The following is a 16,561-nucleotide window of genomic DNA, read 5'->3' on the forward strand; positions in this document are numbered from 1 at the left end:
CTGTCCTTCCCACACGCTCTGCCTTGCCCCACCCCACCACTCACCCTCATCTGGACATAAGTGAAAACTCTCTTTGAAATGATCTTCCCCACAATCCAAAGATGCACATGTTGGGTAGATTGGCCATGCTAAACTGCACATAGTATCCAAAAGGTTAGGTGGGGTTACGGGTGTAGGGCAAGGGCGTGGGCCCAGGTAGGTTCTCTTTCAGACGGTTATTGCAGACCCGATAGGCCGAATGGCCTCCTTCTGCACTCTTTGGTTTCCATGAGCTGAGAAAGTTGTCTTCAAAACCCTTCTTGCTTCACCTGTGCCACAAACTGGCACTTTATTGTGACATTTATTAACTGCAAAGGTAATGTTTGGTGATAGTGTAGAGGGAGCTTTATTCTGTATCTAACCCTGTGCTGTATCTGGGTGGGTGAGGGATGGTAACTCATCCCTAACAGTGTCTCCAGACACAGTTTTCAATGCACTCTCATTCCCTCTGCATCCACTAACCAAACTCACATAAAAATGATAAACTGTCCAGCACAGTAAGGCGCATCACTGAATCTGTTCCCCCAAGCAAGGCGTTTCACTGAACCTGTTCCCCCAGGCAAGGCGCATCAATGAATCTGTTCCCTCGGGCAAGGTGCATCACGGAATCAGTTACCCTGGGTGAGATGCATCACATAATCTGATCAACCATCACAGACATTGTGTTGCATCTATCAGTTCCCCACTGTATAGTTATCCCTGTGGGTCTGCTGGATTCCAAAAGTAAACAGTTCAGGTGGAAGTTTGTAAAAGGTGATCTGCGGCTGGATTCTTCAGCCACACCCACCGTAGGATCTCCACGGATGGGACGTGGACGATGTACAAGTCCTTTGACCTCGGGCGGGAACTTCCGGTCGCCGGGCGGGCATGGCTGAATCCCGCCTCTTGTTTCATACAAATATGCCTGTTGACCCTCGTTCAGCCCCTCCCATTCTCCTCTTATCCTTAGTATTCCTTTTGCCAGAGGTGACTTTGGAAACTGAGATTAAAGATGAACTGGGCATGCTCCACTTACCTAGGGGGCTGTCGCTGGAGCTCCGTAGCTGGGCCGCAGCCTGAGGCTCTGTCTCAGCAGCCTGTGTGTGCGCATTCCCTTCCTTCCTGACTGGTTCAGCCTCGCCATTCGTCAACATCCCGTAGGCCTGGAATAGAGAATGAACCATGTTTGGAGTGGAACAGGCCCCAAACCTTCCAGGCTCTAACACGCAAGAAAGGAGAGATCCTGAACTTATCTGCCCGTCCACTGCCTATATCATGGGTTCCTCCAACTGGCTATCAGATGTGGAATAGGCCCCTGACCCTTCCCTGGTCTGTACTGAACCCAGTGAACTGTGATGAGGCAACTTGAGCAGTCTGACAGCTGGCTTTAGCTCTGCTGGGTTAGAGAGGAGCAGTGGAAGATTTGCCAAGTTTGATTCCAGCATCAGGTGAGGACGAGATCAGGCCCCATTGTGATGCACCCTATCCCAGGCAAGGTGTAATAAGCTACACATAGCTGCCACTGCTCAAGGTGAAGGTCTATTAAAAAACTATTAATTTTGCAAAGACAATCTGTGTGAAGAATGAAAGCTGTTTAAATCGGAACAGCTTGAACACATGGTAGGACAGGAAAGCCCTGGGGAGGGTAGAGTAGAACCCTTGAGAGAAGGGGTAGTCCCCAGGAGTGGTGTTGGTTCATGGAATTGCTTTTTGCATTGATCAACCTAATTTCAGAACTTATTATTCAAGATAGTTCACTATAGTGAGCATTACTGGTGGAAATATCTCCCTAACAGAAATTAAGATCGGGTATTTACTGAGATTCTTCCAACCCTGCCACATCCCTAAACTTCTCATGTCAACCAGGGTCCCAGGTTCAGTTCCCGGCTGGGTCACTGTCTGTGCGGAGTCTGCACGTCCTCCCCGTCTGTGCGTGGGTTTCCTCCGGGTGCTCCGGTTTCCTCCCACAGACCAAAGATGTGCGGGTTAGGTGGATTAGCCATGCTAAATTGCCCGTAGTGTCCTAAAAAGTAAGGTTAAGGGGGGGGGTTGTTGGGTTACGGGTATCGGGTGGATACGTGGGTTTGAGTAGGGTGATCATTGCTCGGCACAACATCGAGGGCCGAAGGGCCTGTTCTGTGCTGTACTGTTCTATAAATTGGAATGAGTATGTTTCCTCAGGCAATGGTCTCCCTCCACTACCTTACCCCAACAATCCACGTTTCATGTTCAGAATGCTGGCAGGCAGCTCGTGTGAAAGATGCATCACTGTCGGGACTGCCTGTGTCCTCACCTCCTGGCACTGAAGAGCGATTGACCGTCAGAGCCTGGATTGATTTCCCTTCCCTGATCCAGAGGCACTGAGGCCAACAGTAACATTGGCTGCTAATTGGTCAACTGAGTAGACACAGGCAACAACAGATGCCTTCTTGCATATTACACACTCTTTAATCAGCCACACTCATTCCAGCCCACCCTCACCCAACTCCCAAATGCCTGTTAACACATCGATATCCAGCTGTGCAAGCCAAGAGCCTGAGGCCCCAACCTCAAGTCCTGAGTGCTGTATCCATACCTTCAGTCTCTCCTTCAGCATGGCAACCTCATCCCTGAGCTCATCCCGATCAATCCTGATGGCATCAGAATATTCCTTCTGTCTTTCTAAGGCCTAAAGAGAAGGCCGATGAAACAGAAAAGAGAGAGGAGAGGAACAATATGTGTCAAAAAAGACAGAGAGGAGCAGAACTTGTGGAAATAGAATACTAACAGGAGGAATACAGGCAATGTTCAAAAGTTTGCTGAACAAATATTTAACATTTTCTTAAATAAAATCAGACAGATAACAGCAGGCTCGGGTGTACATGGTGATCAGAATAAACTTTTTTCACATGCCGTATGGGGTCAAACTCCCTTTGTTATCCCATCATCAACTCGCAACACTTCCAAGTCACTGTGACCAATCCCTGCCTAAGGATAGCATACCTGACCTGGGAGGGAAGTGCCTACACATCAAGAAAGGCTACACGCTTGACAATTAGAAAATTATTATATATTCAAGCAGAATCAACATGGTCTTTTGAAAGGGAAATCATGTTTGACCAATTTATTCATGTTCTTTGAGGATGTAATGAACAGGGTGGATAAAGAGAACCAGTAGATGTGGTGTATTTGGATTTTCAAAAGATATTCGATAAGGTGCCAAATAAAAGGTGAATGCAAAGATCAGGGTGTTAGCAAACTGTAACTATTAAATGCCGCAGGGGTCAATGCTAGGGCCACAGCTATTTATAATCTCGGTTAATGACTTGGGTGAAGGGACAGAATATTTAAAATTTATTTTTGTTCATGGAATGCATACAGTGCAGAAGGAGGTCATTCGGCCCATCCGCTTTGCAGCGACCCTCCAAAAGAGCATCCTATCTGGGCCCATACCCCCCTCCCCACCCCACCCTCTCCCAATCCCTGTAACCCCACCTAACCTGCGCGTCTTTGGACAGTGGGAGGAAAACAGAGCACATGTAGGAAACCCACACAGATTCTTGGAGAACGTGCAAACTCCACACAAAAGTCACCCAAGGCCGGAATTGAACCCGGGTCATTCGTGCTTTGAGGCAGCAGTGTTAACCACTGTGCCACCGTGCCAAATTTGCTGACAATATAAAGACAGATGAAAATCAGATTGTGAGGAGGACACAGAAAATCTACAAAGGGATACAGATTGGTTAAGTGAGTGGTCAAAGATTTGGCAGATGGTTTCCGGGGGTCAGCAGAAGTTAGCTGACCCACGGAAGTACAATGGAGGACGGTTCGCGGCTAGGAGGGTTCCTAGCCTGGGGGGGGAGGGAGGGGGGGAAAGGGGAATACCGGGTTGCTGCTGGCAGGGTCAGGAAGGAGCTGGTGGGGGCCGGGGGGACAGAGGTGAGGTGTTGTCGCTGTGGGGACTTGGTCGGGCAGGGGGTGCTGGCCTGGGCGGGCAGTCGATGGGCTATGGCTAGTCGACGGGGAGGGGGGCGGGACGCCCTCTGATCCGGTTGGTCACCTGGAATGCGAGAGGATTGAATGGGCCGGTGAAGCGGTTGAGGGTACTTGCTCATCTGAGGGGGCTAAAGGCAGATGTGGCAATGCTTCAGGAGACCCACCTGAAGGTGGCGGACCAGGTCCGTCTGAGGAAGGGATGGGGTGGGGCAGGTTTTCCACTCTGGGTTGGATGTGAAGAACCGGGGAGTGGCGATTCTGGTTGGGAAAAATGTGTCGTTTGAGGCATCGGAGGTGGTGGCGGATAAGGGGGGGTACGTATGTTATGGTTAGGGGCAGGCTACAAGGAGAGAAGGTGGTAGTGGCTAGTGTGTATGCCCCAAATTGGGACGACGCGGGCTTTATGAGGCGTATGTTGAGACGGGTCCCGGATCTAGAGGCGGGAGGTCTGATCATGGGGGGGGGGGGGGGGGGGGGGGGTGTGAAACTTCAATACGGTGTTGGATCCTTCACTGGATCGGGTCCAGCTCTAGAGGGTAGGAGGCGGGTGGCGGCCAAGGTACTGAGAGGGTTTATGGACCAGATGGGTGGGGTGGATCCACGGAGGTTTGTGAGGCTGAGGGCACGGGAGTACTCTTTCTTCCCCCGCGTACAGAGGGTCTACTCTCGGATAGACTTCTTCGTGGTGAGTAGGGGACTGATTCCGAGAGTGGAGAAGGCCGAGTATTCGGCCCTTGCAATCTCCGACCACGCTCCGCATTGGATGGAGTTGGAGATGGGAGAGGTGCGGGACCAGCGCCCGTTGTGGCGGTTGGATGTGGGGTTGTTGGCGGAGGAGGAGGTGTGTAGGAGGGTCCGGGCAAGTATTGAGGGGTACCTCGAGATGAATGATACGGGGGAGGTTCAGGTGGGGGTGGTCTGGGAAACCCTGAAAGCAGTGATTCGTGGGGAGCTGATATCCATCCGGGCACACAGGGAGAGGAGCGAGAGGGATAGACTGGTGGGAAGGATGCTGGAGGTAGACAGGAGGTATGCAGAGGCACCAGAGGAGGGACTGTTGGGGGAGAGGTGCAGCCGACAGGCTAAATTTGATTTTGCTGACCACTAGAAAGGCAGGAGGCACAGTGAGGGAAGGCACAAGGGTCAGTGTATGAACATGGTGAAAAGGCGAGTTGGATAGCTGGCTCATCAGCTCCGCAAGGCGGGATGCGGGCAAAGGAAATTGCTGGAGTGAGAAGCGATGTGGAATGTGTGCGAAGGGGGTAGAGGTGAATGAGGTCTTCAAGGACTTTTACGGGGAACTGTACCTGTCGGAGCCAACGGGGGAGAGGGGGGGAATGAAGAGGTTCCTCGACGGGCTTTCTTTCCCGAAGGTGCAGGAGGAGCAGGTGTAGGGGTTGGGTGTGCCGATTGAGCTGGAGGAGCTAGTTAAGGGATTGGGCAGATGCAGACAGGGAAGGCACCGGGGCCGGATGGGTTCCCGGTGGAATTTTATAAAAAGTTTGTGGACCTAGTGGGCCCCTTGCTGGTGCGGACACTTTGAAGCGTGGGAAGGGGGACTTTGCCCCCGACAATGTCGCGGGCGCTGATCTCGTTAATCTTAAAGAGGGACAAGGACCCCCAGCAGTGTGGTTCATACAGGCCCATATCTCCCTCAACGTAGATGCCAAGGTCCTGGCAAAAATCCTGGCCACCAGGATAGAGACTGTGTGCCAGGAGTTGTACACGAGGACCAGACAGGTTTTGTGAAGGGAAGGCAGCTGAACACGAATGTGCGGAGATTGTTGAATGTCATCATGATGCCGGCGATTGAGGGGGAGGCAGAGATAGTGGTGGCGCTGGATGCGGAGAAGGCCTTCGATAGAGTGGAGTGGGGGTACTTATGGAGGTGTTGGGGAGGTTTGGATTTGGTGAAGGGTTTATTAGATGGGTGAGGCTGCTATATGAGGCCCCGATGGCGTGCGTGGCCACGAATGGGAGGAGGTCGGAGTACTTCCGGCTTTACCCAGGGACCAGGCAGGGTTGCCCCATGTCCCCCTTGTTGTTTGCATTGGCAATCGAGCCGCTGGCGATGGCGTTGAGGGATTCAGAGAGGTGGAGAGTTTTAGTGCGATGTGGGGAGGAACATAGGGTGTCGTTGTATGCCGATGACCTGTTACTGTATGTGGCGGACACGGTGGGAGGGATGCCGGGGGTGATGGAGCTGCTAGCTGAGTTTGGGACCTTTCAGGTTATAAACTAAATTAGGCAAGAGTGAGGTGTTTGTGGTGCACCCTGGAGACCAGGAGGAAGGAATTGGTAGGCGGGCAGGGGAGAGTTTAGGTACCTGGGGGTGCAGGTGGCCAGGGACTGGGGGAACTCTTCACAAACATAATTTCACCAGACTTGTAGATCAAATGGAGGAGGCGTTCAAGAGGTGGGACATGCTGCCATTGTCGTTGGCGAGGAGGGTGCAGTCCGTCAAAATGACGGTGCTTTCCGAGGTTCTTGTTCCTCTTTCAGTGCCTGCCCATCTTTATATCCCCAGGGCCTTCTTTAGGAGAGTGACTAGCAGTATCTTGAGCTTTGTGTGGGCACATGGGACTCCGAGAGTGAAGAGGGTTTTCCTGGAGCGAGGGAGGGATAGAGGCGGGCTGGCGCTGCCAACCTTTTGGGGTACTATTGGGCGGCCAATGTGTCAATGGTGCGTAAATGGGTGATGGAGGGGGGAGGGACGGCGTGGAAAAGAATGGAGATGGCGTCATGTAGAGGTACAAGCCTGGGTGCCATGGTAACAGCACCGTTGCCGCTCTCGCCCAAGAGGTTTACCACAAGCCCGGTGGTTGTGGCGACCCTAAGAATCTGGGGACAGTGGAGACGCATAGGGGGGAAACAGGGGCTCGAGGAGGCTCCACTGGGTGGCAATCATTGGTTCATCCCCGGGGAACAAGGATGGGGGATTTAGGGGTGGCAAAGGGTGGCAATCAGTAAATTGAGGGACCTTGTTATTGGCGGAAGGGTTTGCGGGCCTGGGGAACTGGAAGATAAATTTGGCTTCCCCAAGGGAAATGGTCAGATACTTGCAGGTAAAGGCGTTGCTAGGCGACAGGTAGAGGGATTCCCTTTGCTGCCCTCGCGGGGGACGATGGACAGAGTGCTTCGGGGGTGTGGGTCGGAGAGGGGAAGGTGTCTGACATCTATAGGTATTGCAGGAGGTGGAGGAGTCGTCAGTGGAGAGCTGAAGGCTAAATGGGAGGGGGAACTTGGGGAGCAGATAGAGGACGGGACTTGGGCGGATGCCTTGGAGGGAGTCAACTCTTCCTCTTCATGTGCGAGGCTTAGCCTCATCCAATTCAAGGTGCTGCACCGGGCCCACATGTCCGGGACTAGGATGAGTAGGTTCTTTGGGGGTGAGGACAGGTGCACCAGGTGTTGGGGAGTCCGGTGAATCATGCCCATATGTTCTGGGCATGTCCGACACTGGAAGAATTCTGGAAGGGGTGGCGGGGACGGTGTCGAGGGTGGTTGGATCCAGGGTCAAACCAGGGTGGGGACTCGCGATTTCTGGAGTTGCGGTAGAGCCGGGAGTGCAGGAGGCGAAAGAGGCCGGTGTTCTGGCCTTTGCGCCCCTAGTAGCCCGGCGGAGGATCTTGATGCAGTGGAAAGATGCGAGGCCCCCAAGTGTGGAGACCTGGATCAGTGACATGGCGGGATTTATAAAGTTGGAAAGGGTTAAGTTTGCCCTGAGAGGATCAGTACAAGGGTTCTATAAACGGTGGCAGCCTTTTCTGGACTTCCTGGCTCAAAGATAGGTATCTTGGTCAATAGCAACAGCAACCCGGGGGGGGTGTTCCTAACTGTAGTTTCTATATTTTTTTCCGCTACGGTTATGTAACTTCACACTGGGTTAACTTAAGTTGTTGTTAATATGTTGGGTTGTTCATTGAGGAGGGGCAAAGGTTATGATTGTGGCTATTACTGTTATCGTTGGTATTTTAATATGGTTTGATGTTGTGTAAATTCAAAATTTTTCAATAAAAATTATTTATAAAAAAGATTTGGCAGATGGAGTATAACATAGGAAAATGCAATGTTATCCACTTTAGCAGGAAGAATAAAAAAGAAAAATATTATTTAAATGGAGCGAGACTGCAGAATGGTGCGGTATAGAGGGATCTGGGTGTACACGAATCGCAAAAAGCTAACGTGCAGATACAGCAATAAGGCAAATGGAATGTTGACCTTTATTGAAGATAATGGAGTATAAATGAAGGGAAGTCTGACTAGAACTGTAATAACCTTTATTAGTGTCACCAGTAGGCTTATATTAACACTGCAATGAAGTTACTGTGAAAAGCCCCCAGTCGCCACATTCCGGCGCCTGTTCGGGTACACTGAGGGAGAATTCAGAATGTCCAATTCACCTAACAAACACGTATTTCGGGACTTGTGGGTGGAAACCGGAACACCCGGAGGAAACCCACGCAGACACGGGGAGAATGTGCAGACTCCGCACAGACAGTGACCAAAGCCGGGATTCAAACCCGGTCCCTGGCATTGTGAAGCAACAGTGCTAACCACTGTGCTACCGTGCCGCCCATAAAGGACATTAGTGAGAACGAGTACTGTGAACAATATTGGTCTCCTTACTTAAGGAGGGAAATACTTGCATTGGAAGCAGTTCAGAAAAGGTTCACAAAGCTGATTCCTGGAATGAAGGGATTGATTTATGGAGGAAAGGTTGAGCAGGTTGAGCCTGTGCCCATTTGGAGTTTAGCAGAATGAGATGTGATCTTTTGAAACATACAAGATTCTGAGAAGGATTGGCTGGGTGGATGTTGAGAGGATGTTTCCCTTCGGGCAGAAATCGAGAATGGGGGTGGCATAATTTCAGAATAAAGGGTATCTCATTTAGGAAAGAGATAACAAGGAATTTCTTCTCTCAGAGGGTAGTTAATCTTGGAATTCTCAACCCCAGAGAGCAATGAAGAATGGGTTATTGAATATAGTAAAGACAGGGATTTTTGATCAAAGTAGCAGGAAAGTGAAGTTAAGATGAGCCATGACCTCATTGAATGGCGAACCAGGGTCAGTTGGCTGAATGTCCTACAACTGGTCCAATTTCTCATGTTCTTATCGGAGAGGCCATGTGGCTCAGTGATGGAGCTCTATCTCTCGCCAGAGGGGTTTATTTGTCTGTCCAGAGGGGGTTATATTTTTTGTCAGACGGGGTCTACTTTCAGACTGGAATGCATGGATTGTTGGGAGGGTCTACATGTCTGGCCAGAGGGGTTACATAACACGGCTGGACTATATGTCTGTGGGAGTGGGTCTCAGATTAGATTCTCTCCTGAAGCCTTCATTTAAATTTGGATTTGCAGTGCTCCCTTCTGCCATCCCTTTCTATCCTAAAGTCCATTTTACTATCTGCATTATGATCGACCCAGTGCCTCTTGCACTTGTGCAACTGTTCCCATTGGTCCCTTTATCCAACAGGTTTCCCTGCACTGCCTCCCACCATGTCAAACCAGAGACTTCACCACACAAACCAGACCCACACCATGAAGACAGAACATAGGGAATACAGCACTGTCGGAGATGCTGTCTTTCATATGATACATTAAACCAAGCTCCCAATCTCTCTCTTAGGTGGATGTTAATGATCCCATGGTAAGGGCAGCACAGTAGCACAAGTTGATAGCACTGTGGCTTCACAGCGCCATGGTCCCCACTGGGTCACTGTCTGTGCGGAGTCTGCACGTTCTCCCCGTGTCTGCGTGGGTTTCCTCCCACAGTCCAAAGACGTGCAGGTTAGGTGGATTGGCCATGATAAATTGCCCTTAGTGACCAAAAAAAAAAGATTAGGAGGGGTTATTGGGTTACGGGGATAGGGTAGAAGTGAGGACTTAAGTGGGTCGGTGCAGACTCGATGGGCCGAATGGCCTCCTTCTGCACTGTATGTTCTATGTTCTAAAAGTTTGATGAAATGTGGGGGAGTTATCCCCACTGTCCTGGTCAATATTTAACCCTCAATCAACATCACAAAAAACAGATTATCTAGTGATTGTGGTTTCTGGGAGCTTGCTGAGCAGAAATTGGTTGTTGCTTTTCCTACATTACAACAGTGACTACACTTCAAAAATTACTTCATTAGGATGCCTAAAGTTGCTAAGTGCACCATATAAACACATGTCTTTCTTCCTTTGATGATGCTGCCAGGATGAAACCCCCTCCTGTGGAATCCATTTGGGAAAAGCCAGAAGAAATCCACAAATGTTTTCCAACTGGATTCAAACCAAAATGTGGTCAAATGCAGTAGGAGAGGTGATCCAGCCAATCTTACATAGAATTTACAGTGCAGAAGGAGGCCATTCGGCCCATCGAGTCTGCACCGGCTCCTGGAAAGAGCACCCTACCCAAGGTTAACACCTCCACCCTATCCCCATAACCCAGTAACCCCACCCAACACCAAGGGCAATTTTGGATACTAAGGGCAATTTATCATGGCCAATCCACCTAACCTGCACATCTTTGGACTGTGGGAGGAAACCCATGCACACACGGGGAGGATGTACAGACTCCGCACAGACAGTGACCCAAGCCGGAATCGAACCTGGGACCCTGGAGCTGTGAAGCGATTGTGCTATCCACAATGCTACCGTGCTGCCCTAAATCTTGTTTCCTCTTGTCATTTCTGTCAATCATCAGAGGCTCGGGTTGGCTTGGTAAACATGTGGCCAATAATGGCTGCGACGCCACATCCAGAGTGCACAGGCTGCCCTACCCCAATTTTCTTGTCTTTCCATTCCACTGTCTCCTGGAGGTCAGCAATCTCTTGGGCGGAGGAACGCTGCTTCTGGTTCAACCCTTTGATCTCCTGCCACCGATCCCGAGCCAAAGAGGGTAAAGGAGGGAAAAAGGAGAGGAAAAGAAAGAGAGAGGGAGAGAGAGAAAGTGAAAGGAAACTAGAAAGAGCAAAGACAGGAAAGAGCAGCATAACAAATGGCAGACCAGAGAAGAATTTCTTCACGTTCATTTATATTCAAACATTGCCTCAGATCAGTTCAAACATTCTCAGCCAATTAATGTAATTCGACACTCATTTTCTGACACAATTATGCTCATGGAACTCCACCTTCTAAATGTCACTGAAGTAAAAATACAGCCAGATAAATAAGGGGCCTCCATGTTCCAGTAAAGCCCCATAACGACTGACCTGACCTCAGGCTGGACAACTAGTTGGGATCCCTATATTCCTGGGAGACCTGGCCAGACATCAGCCAGAACCCTGGTGCCTCCTGTTGGCCAGGACTGGGCTGTGACACTCCACGGTCAAATAGTCTGCCATCGATCACACAGGAAGAATGGCCAATGGGCAAGGAATGGGCAGAATCAAATCAAAGCCCTAATCAATGCCTCAGCCAAACCTAAGTCATAGTAATCAGCTAAGTAGCAGGGGATAAAACTGAAGCAGTGGGGGTGGTGGTGTGGCAGGGGAAAAGTCAGACAGAGCGATAACAACCAACCCCCAAAGCAGGGTGTTCATGTCCTGGCACTGAACCAGCAGCTAATTCACCTGGAGCGCAGAGGCTTCGTCACGCCATGCTCACGTCAGTATCTCTAAGCAACCAGTCTTCATGGGTCAAATTGGTGCCAAGCTATTTGACTGAGTCTGTCCTGGCACAGTCTTTGTAACTCACCTTGAAGTAACCAAATAACAAACCTAATTAATCATTAACAATTGGATTACAATGCTAGATTGATTGACACTAAAGGAATCTGAACCTTGGCTCATTTCCACATTCCAGACTTCCCAGGAGATTAAGGCCCTGAGCCTGTTGGACATCAGAGCATCAAACATGCCATTTGCAAATGGCGGCAGCTTTGCTGTTGATCATGTGACATGAGCAACAGGATTTTACTTACCATTAACATCTCTTCTCTTTCTTTAAGAGTTTCCTTTATCGTCTCAAACTGACTTTGCAGAAGACTGTAGGCGTGTTTCTGTCTATCCAATTCCTAGCAAGAGGGCAAAGTCAAAAATGTCAGCTCCAACACCCAGGGTAGCCAAAACCTGCACCATCTACAACACCAGAATCTCAAATAATAAACCCCAATCAATAACCCATGGCAGGCAGTCCAAACAATCTAGCACCCATGTGATGTGATTCCTCAACAACCACAGTAATGGGTTGTCAAACTGTGTCTCTGACTCCCCACACATATACAGACAGTGATGGGGCAAGTGTCTATGCCTGTGACACATACCGAAGCACACACAACTACAAGAATTAGGAGCAGAAGTATACTATTTGGCCCTTTAGCATGTTTCACCATTCAATAAGATCATGGCTGATCTGATTGTGGCCTCAGCTCCTTTCCTGTCCACACCCATGATTCCCTTGACAAAAATAAATCTAGAAACTCAACTTTGAATATATACAATGACCTAGAGAATTCTACAGAGTAATGACCCTCAAAGAAAAAACATTCTCCTCATTGGTGGCACAGTGTTTAGCATTGCTGCCTCACAGGGACCAGGATTCAATTCCAGCCTTGGGTGGCTGTATGGAGTTTGCACCTTCTCCCCGTGTCAGCATGGGTTTCCTCCAGGTGCTCCAGTTTTCCCCCACAGTCCAAAGATGTACAGGTCAGGTGGATTGGCCATGCTAAATTGACACTTAAGACGAGATTCTCTGATCCTGGGGCTAAGTATTGACGCCATTGTAAACGCCGGAGCGTTTAATGCCGCCGTCATCTGGCCCCTAGGATCAGCGATCCTGCGCCACACATGGGGCCAGCATGGCACTGGAGAGCCTCACGCTGCTCCAGCTGCTGATCCAGATGTCAGAACGGGTGCCGCAGGTCCACGCATGCTCGCTACGGCTGGTACAAGTTCGCGCATGCACGTTACGGCTGGCGCGAGTTCACTCATGCGCGTGGGTTGCCTTCGCTGCGCCGGCCCCGATGCAACATGGCGGAGAGCTACAGGAGCCCGGCGCGGAGGAACATAGGCACGCACCAGGATAAGCCTGTCTGCCGATCGGTGGGCCCAGATCGTGGGCCAGGCCACCATGGAGGGCCCCCCCCCCCCCCCCCCCCCCCCCCCCGGCAACATAAACGCCGAGGCCCCGCCGGGTAGGACCATATGAGAACGGCGCCGGCGGGACTCGGCCTAACTCGGCGGGTTCGGTGACCGAAGAATCGGCGTCGGGGTGGCGACACGTAAATCTCACCGACCCCCCCCCCCCCCCCCCCCCCCCCCCCCCCCCCCCCAGGCGATTCTCTGACCCGCCTGTAGTGTCGAAAAGATGAGCAGGTTTGGTAGGGTTACGGGGATAGGGCGAAGGATTGGACCTAGGTAGGGTGCTCTTTCAGAGGGTCAGTGCAGACTCGATGGACCGAACGGTCTCTTCTGCACTATAGGGATTCTATAATCTCAATGTTGAGATGGGAGACCCCTCATTTTTAAACTATATCCCTTACTTTAGAATCCCCCACAAGGGGGGAAAAATCCTCTCAGCATCCACCCTATCAGGTTTCCTCAGGATCTTAAATGTTTCAATAAGATACCTTCATTCTTCTAAACTCTAATGGGTATAGTCCCAACCTGTTCAACCTTTCCTCACATCTGAGGAATCAATCGACTGAACCATCTTGGAACGGTTGCTCATGCAATTATATCCAATCTCACTAAGGCCCCATGCAAGAATTTTGTATTTCACTCTCCTTTACAATAAATGCCAACATTCCATTTACTTTCCTAATCACTTGTTGTACCTGCACATTAACTTTGTATGATTCATGTACCAGGACACACAGATCCCTGTGTACTACTGAATTCTGCAATCTCTCTCTGTTTAAATAGCATACTGTTTTTCTATTCTTCCTGCCAATGACAAGTTCACATTTTCCCTCACTATATTCCATCTACCAAATATTTTGCCCACTCACTTAACCAAAATCCCTTTGTAGATTCTTTATGACCTCTTGACAACTTACTTTTCTACCTATCTTTTTATCATCGGCAAATTTAGTAACCGTACATTTGGTCCCTTCATCCAAGTCATTGATATAGATTGTAGATATTTGAGACCCGAGCAATGATACCTGTGGCACTCAACTAGTTACAGCTTGGTAATCCAAAAATGACCCATTTTTCCCTACTCTCTATTTCCTGTTAGCTAACCAACCCTCTATCCAAGTACATTATTGCCTACACCATGAGCTCTTGTTTTGTGTAGTAACCTTTGATGCAGCAAATTCTCAAATACCTTTTGGAAATCCAAGTGGGTGACATCTACAGATTCCCCTTTATTTACCTTGCTTTTAACACCCTCAAAGAGTGTAATCAATTAATCAATATGATTTTCCCTTTACAAAACCATGTTGACTTTGCCTGATTGTATTATGATTTTCTAAATGTCTTGCCATTACCTTCTTAAAATGGGGATAAGACATGTGGGTTTCTGCCTTTGATTTTATTTCCGTCACCTCTATACAAACACAGTATGATAGAACACCATAATCAATGGACTCAACATCAGCTGCCATCTGCTGCCGTTAGTCTAGACACCTCCTCAAAATCTCCCAACCCCACTCACCTTGGTCTTCTCCTCATGCATCCTGTGTGTCTCTGCTAACTGTTCCTCCAGCTCCAGCAAACTTTCCCTCAGTGTGTCCACCTGGTACATGAGGTTGGTCTTCTCATTGTCCAGCTGTGCATTTGACACCATGGCCTTTTTGTATTTCTCCTCCACTTCGGCCAGCGAGTCCTGGGATAGTGAGAAAAACAACAATCATAGGAGCACAAGTGCTACTCTGAGGTCCAAACCTAAACAGGACTGAGGTAGATAATAGTAAGAAGAGGTTCCATCCCTTTGCAGCCAGGGTGAAGTCTACCCCGGCATAAATTCATAGCCATTCGTCAGAGGAGACCTTGGTCCTGCCATTTGGGATTAGAACCCGGACACAAGTGAGAGGCCAGAGTTTGATCAGTGGCCCGAGCCTCGGTGTTGCCACATGATCTGCCTCACCTACAGAAGAGGCATTTGTGGACCAACAATCATTCCTTCCACTGCCATGCTCAATTAGTACATTTAACCACTACACCACTCCCACTTTCCTCCGTTGTAGTTTTGACGGCTCCGTTAATAATAATAATCTTTACTGTGTTGTGACCGTAGTACAGATGTACACAGAAAGTCTAGTTCTTTGATTAGCAAGATAGTTTATTACCACAATGAGCACATGGAAAGATAACTAACAAATGGTAACGAATAAATGAATTCAGTGAATTCTCCTGGAGCTACCTCGAGTGTGACTGTCCTTCAGTACGACTTACTACCAGCTGCCGGATCTCGAGTCACATGGTGAATCTCTATCGCCATTTGCTGGCCGGAGGTTGAATCGATAACTATGTACATTGATAGATAACTATATACATTACTACACATGCATATCACCACAACCCCCCCCCCCACTTCTGATCCTTCATTTGACAAATTTTCCCCTACCCTGATTCCTTGGTTGGCAGATTTCCCATTCCCAATCCTCAGTTAATAGATTCTACTTAATGTCCCCATCCCTGCCCCAAAGCCTCAAGCGGCGGATTCTTGCCAGAGGATTAAAAACTTGAAAGCATTCAGCGAAGTCCATGCTATTAGTGTGGACACATATTAGAAAAGGGATCAATTGGAATAGGCCCCATGGCTAATACAATGTCCACACACAGGCAGCCATGGACCACTGGGGGAAGGGCTCACACTCATTCCCAAACTGGGTACCTTCAGTTCCTTCAGCCCTTCCATATATTTTCCTTCTACATCCTGTATCTGGTCCTTTAGTTCAAAGATTTCCTGAGAGAGAATCAGACAGCAATGTGAGAGAAAAAGCAAGAGACATATAGACGGAGAAAGAAAAACAGAAAGGTATAAGGAAAGAAAGAGAGACAGAAAGACAGGGGCGGGTGCAGTGAAAATGAGAGATATAGATGCTGTGGAAAGAAGTACACGGAGAAAGACAAGAAAAGAGATTGGCATAAAAATTCAAAGAAAAACAGACAGAAAGAGGATGACTGAGAGAAATGGACTGACAGTTAGACAGAGGGAGATGGAGGGAGAAATATTTGAAAAAGACTGGGGGTGCGATTCAACTAAAAGGGAACAAAGTCCCATAGTGAACATGTTTAGCCGCTTGTTTCCTGAGAAACGCATGGCTATAACATGCCACCTGTGTTAGATAAGAGGCCTAAGCGCGGAACGCATGGCCAAGGCCGCACATAGCCCCAGTTTGTGCACTGAGGAGCTCCGTTCGCCGGAACTCCAAGGCCCCTGCCGTAAACCCCCCCCAACGCACTTTGGGAGGGTCTCCGCACCTCGCCCGCCAACACCTGCGCAGGACATCTCTAGTTCGATTGCCAGCGCAAAGAAAATGCCAGATTGGCAGTGCCAACCTAGCACCCTGGCACCGCCCCTGCCAGCTGGCAGTGCTATCTGGGCATCTTAGCAGTGCCAGGCTGGCACCCTGACCAAAAGGGCATGCTGCTGGGGGCCACTGATCCTCTGGGAGGATGTGGTCCCCATTTCTG

At 49.5% G+C, this 16,561-nt stretch overlaps 1 protein-coding gene across 1 annotated transcript in view; it reads right to left on the minus strand.

Moving 5' to 3' along the window:
* The window catches only part of LOC119962274, a 222,642-nt gene that overhangs the window by 39,023 nt on the left and 167,058 nt on the right, over nucleotides 1-16,561 (minus strand). Inside the window, exons 17-22 of the mRNA XM_038790261.1 lie at nucleotides 15,759-15,830; nucleotides 14,577-14,747; nucleotides 11,899-11,991; nucleotides 10,757-10,849; nucleotides 2,594-2,686; nucleotides 1,055-1,181 (exon numbers count right to left, since the gene is read on the minus strand). Coding sequence (XP_038646189.1) covers nucleotides 1,055-1,181; nucleotides 2,594-2,686; nucleotides 10,757-10,849; nucleotides 11,899-11,991; nucleotides 14,577-14,747; nucleotides 15,759-15,830 — 649 coding nt within the window. The remainder of the gene's footprint in view (nucleotides 1-1,054; nucleotides 1,182-2,593; nucleotides 2,687-10,756; nucleotides 10,850-11,898; nucleotides 11,992-14,576; nucleotides 14,748-15,758; nucleotides 15,831-16,561) is intronic.

This window comes from Scyliorhinus canicula, chromosome 2, assembly GCF_902713615.1.
Source record: "Scyliorhinus canicula chromosome 2, sScyCan1.1, whole genome shotgun sequence".
Lineage (NCBI taxonomy): Eukaryota > Metazoa > Chordata > Chondrichthyes > Carcharhiniformes > Scyliorhinidae > Scyliorhinus > Scyliorhinus canicula.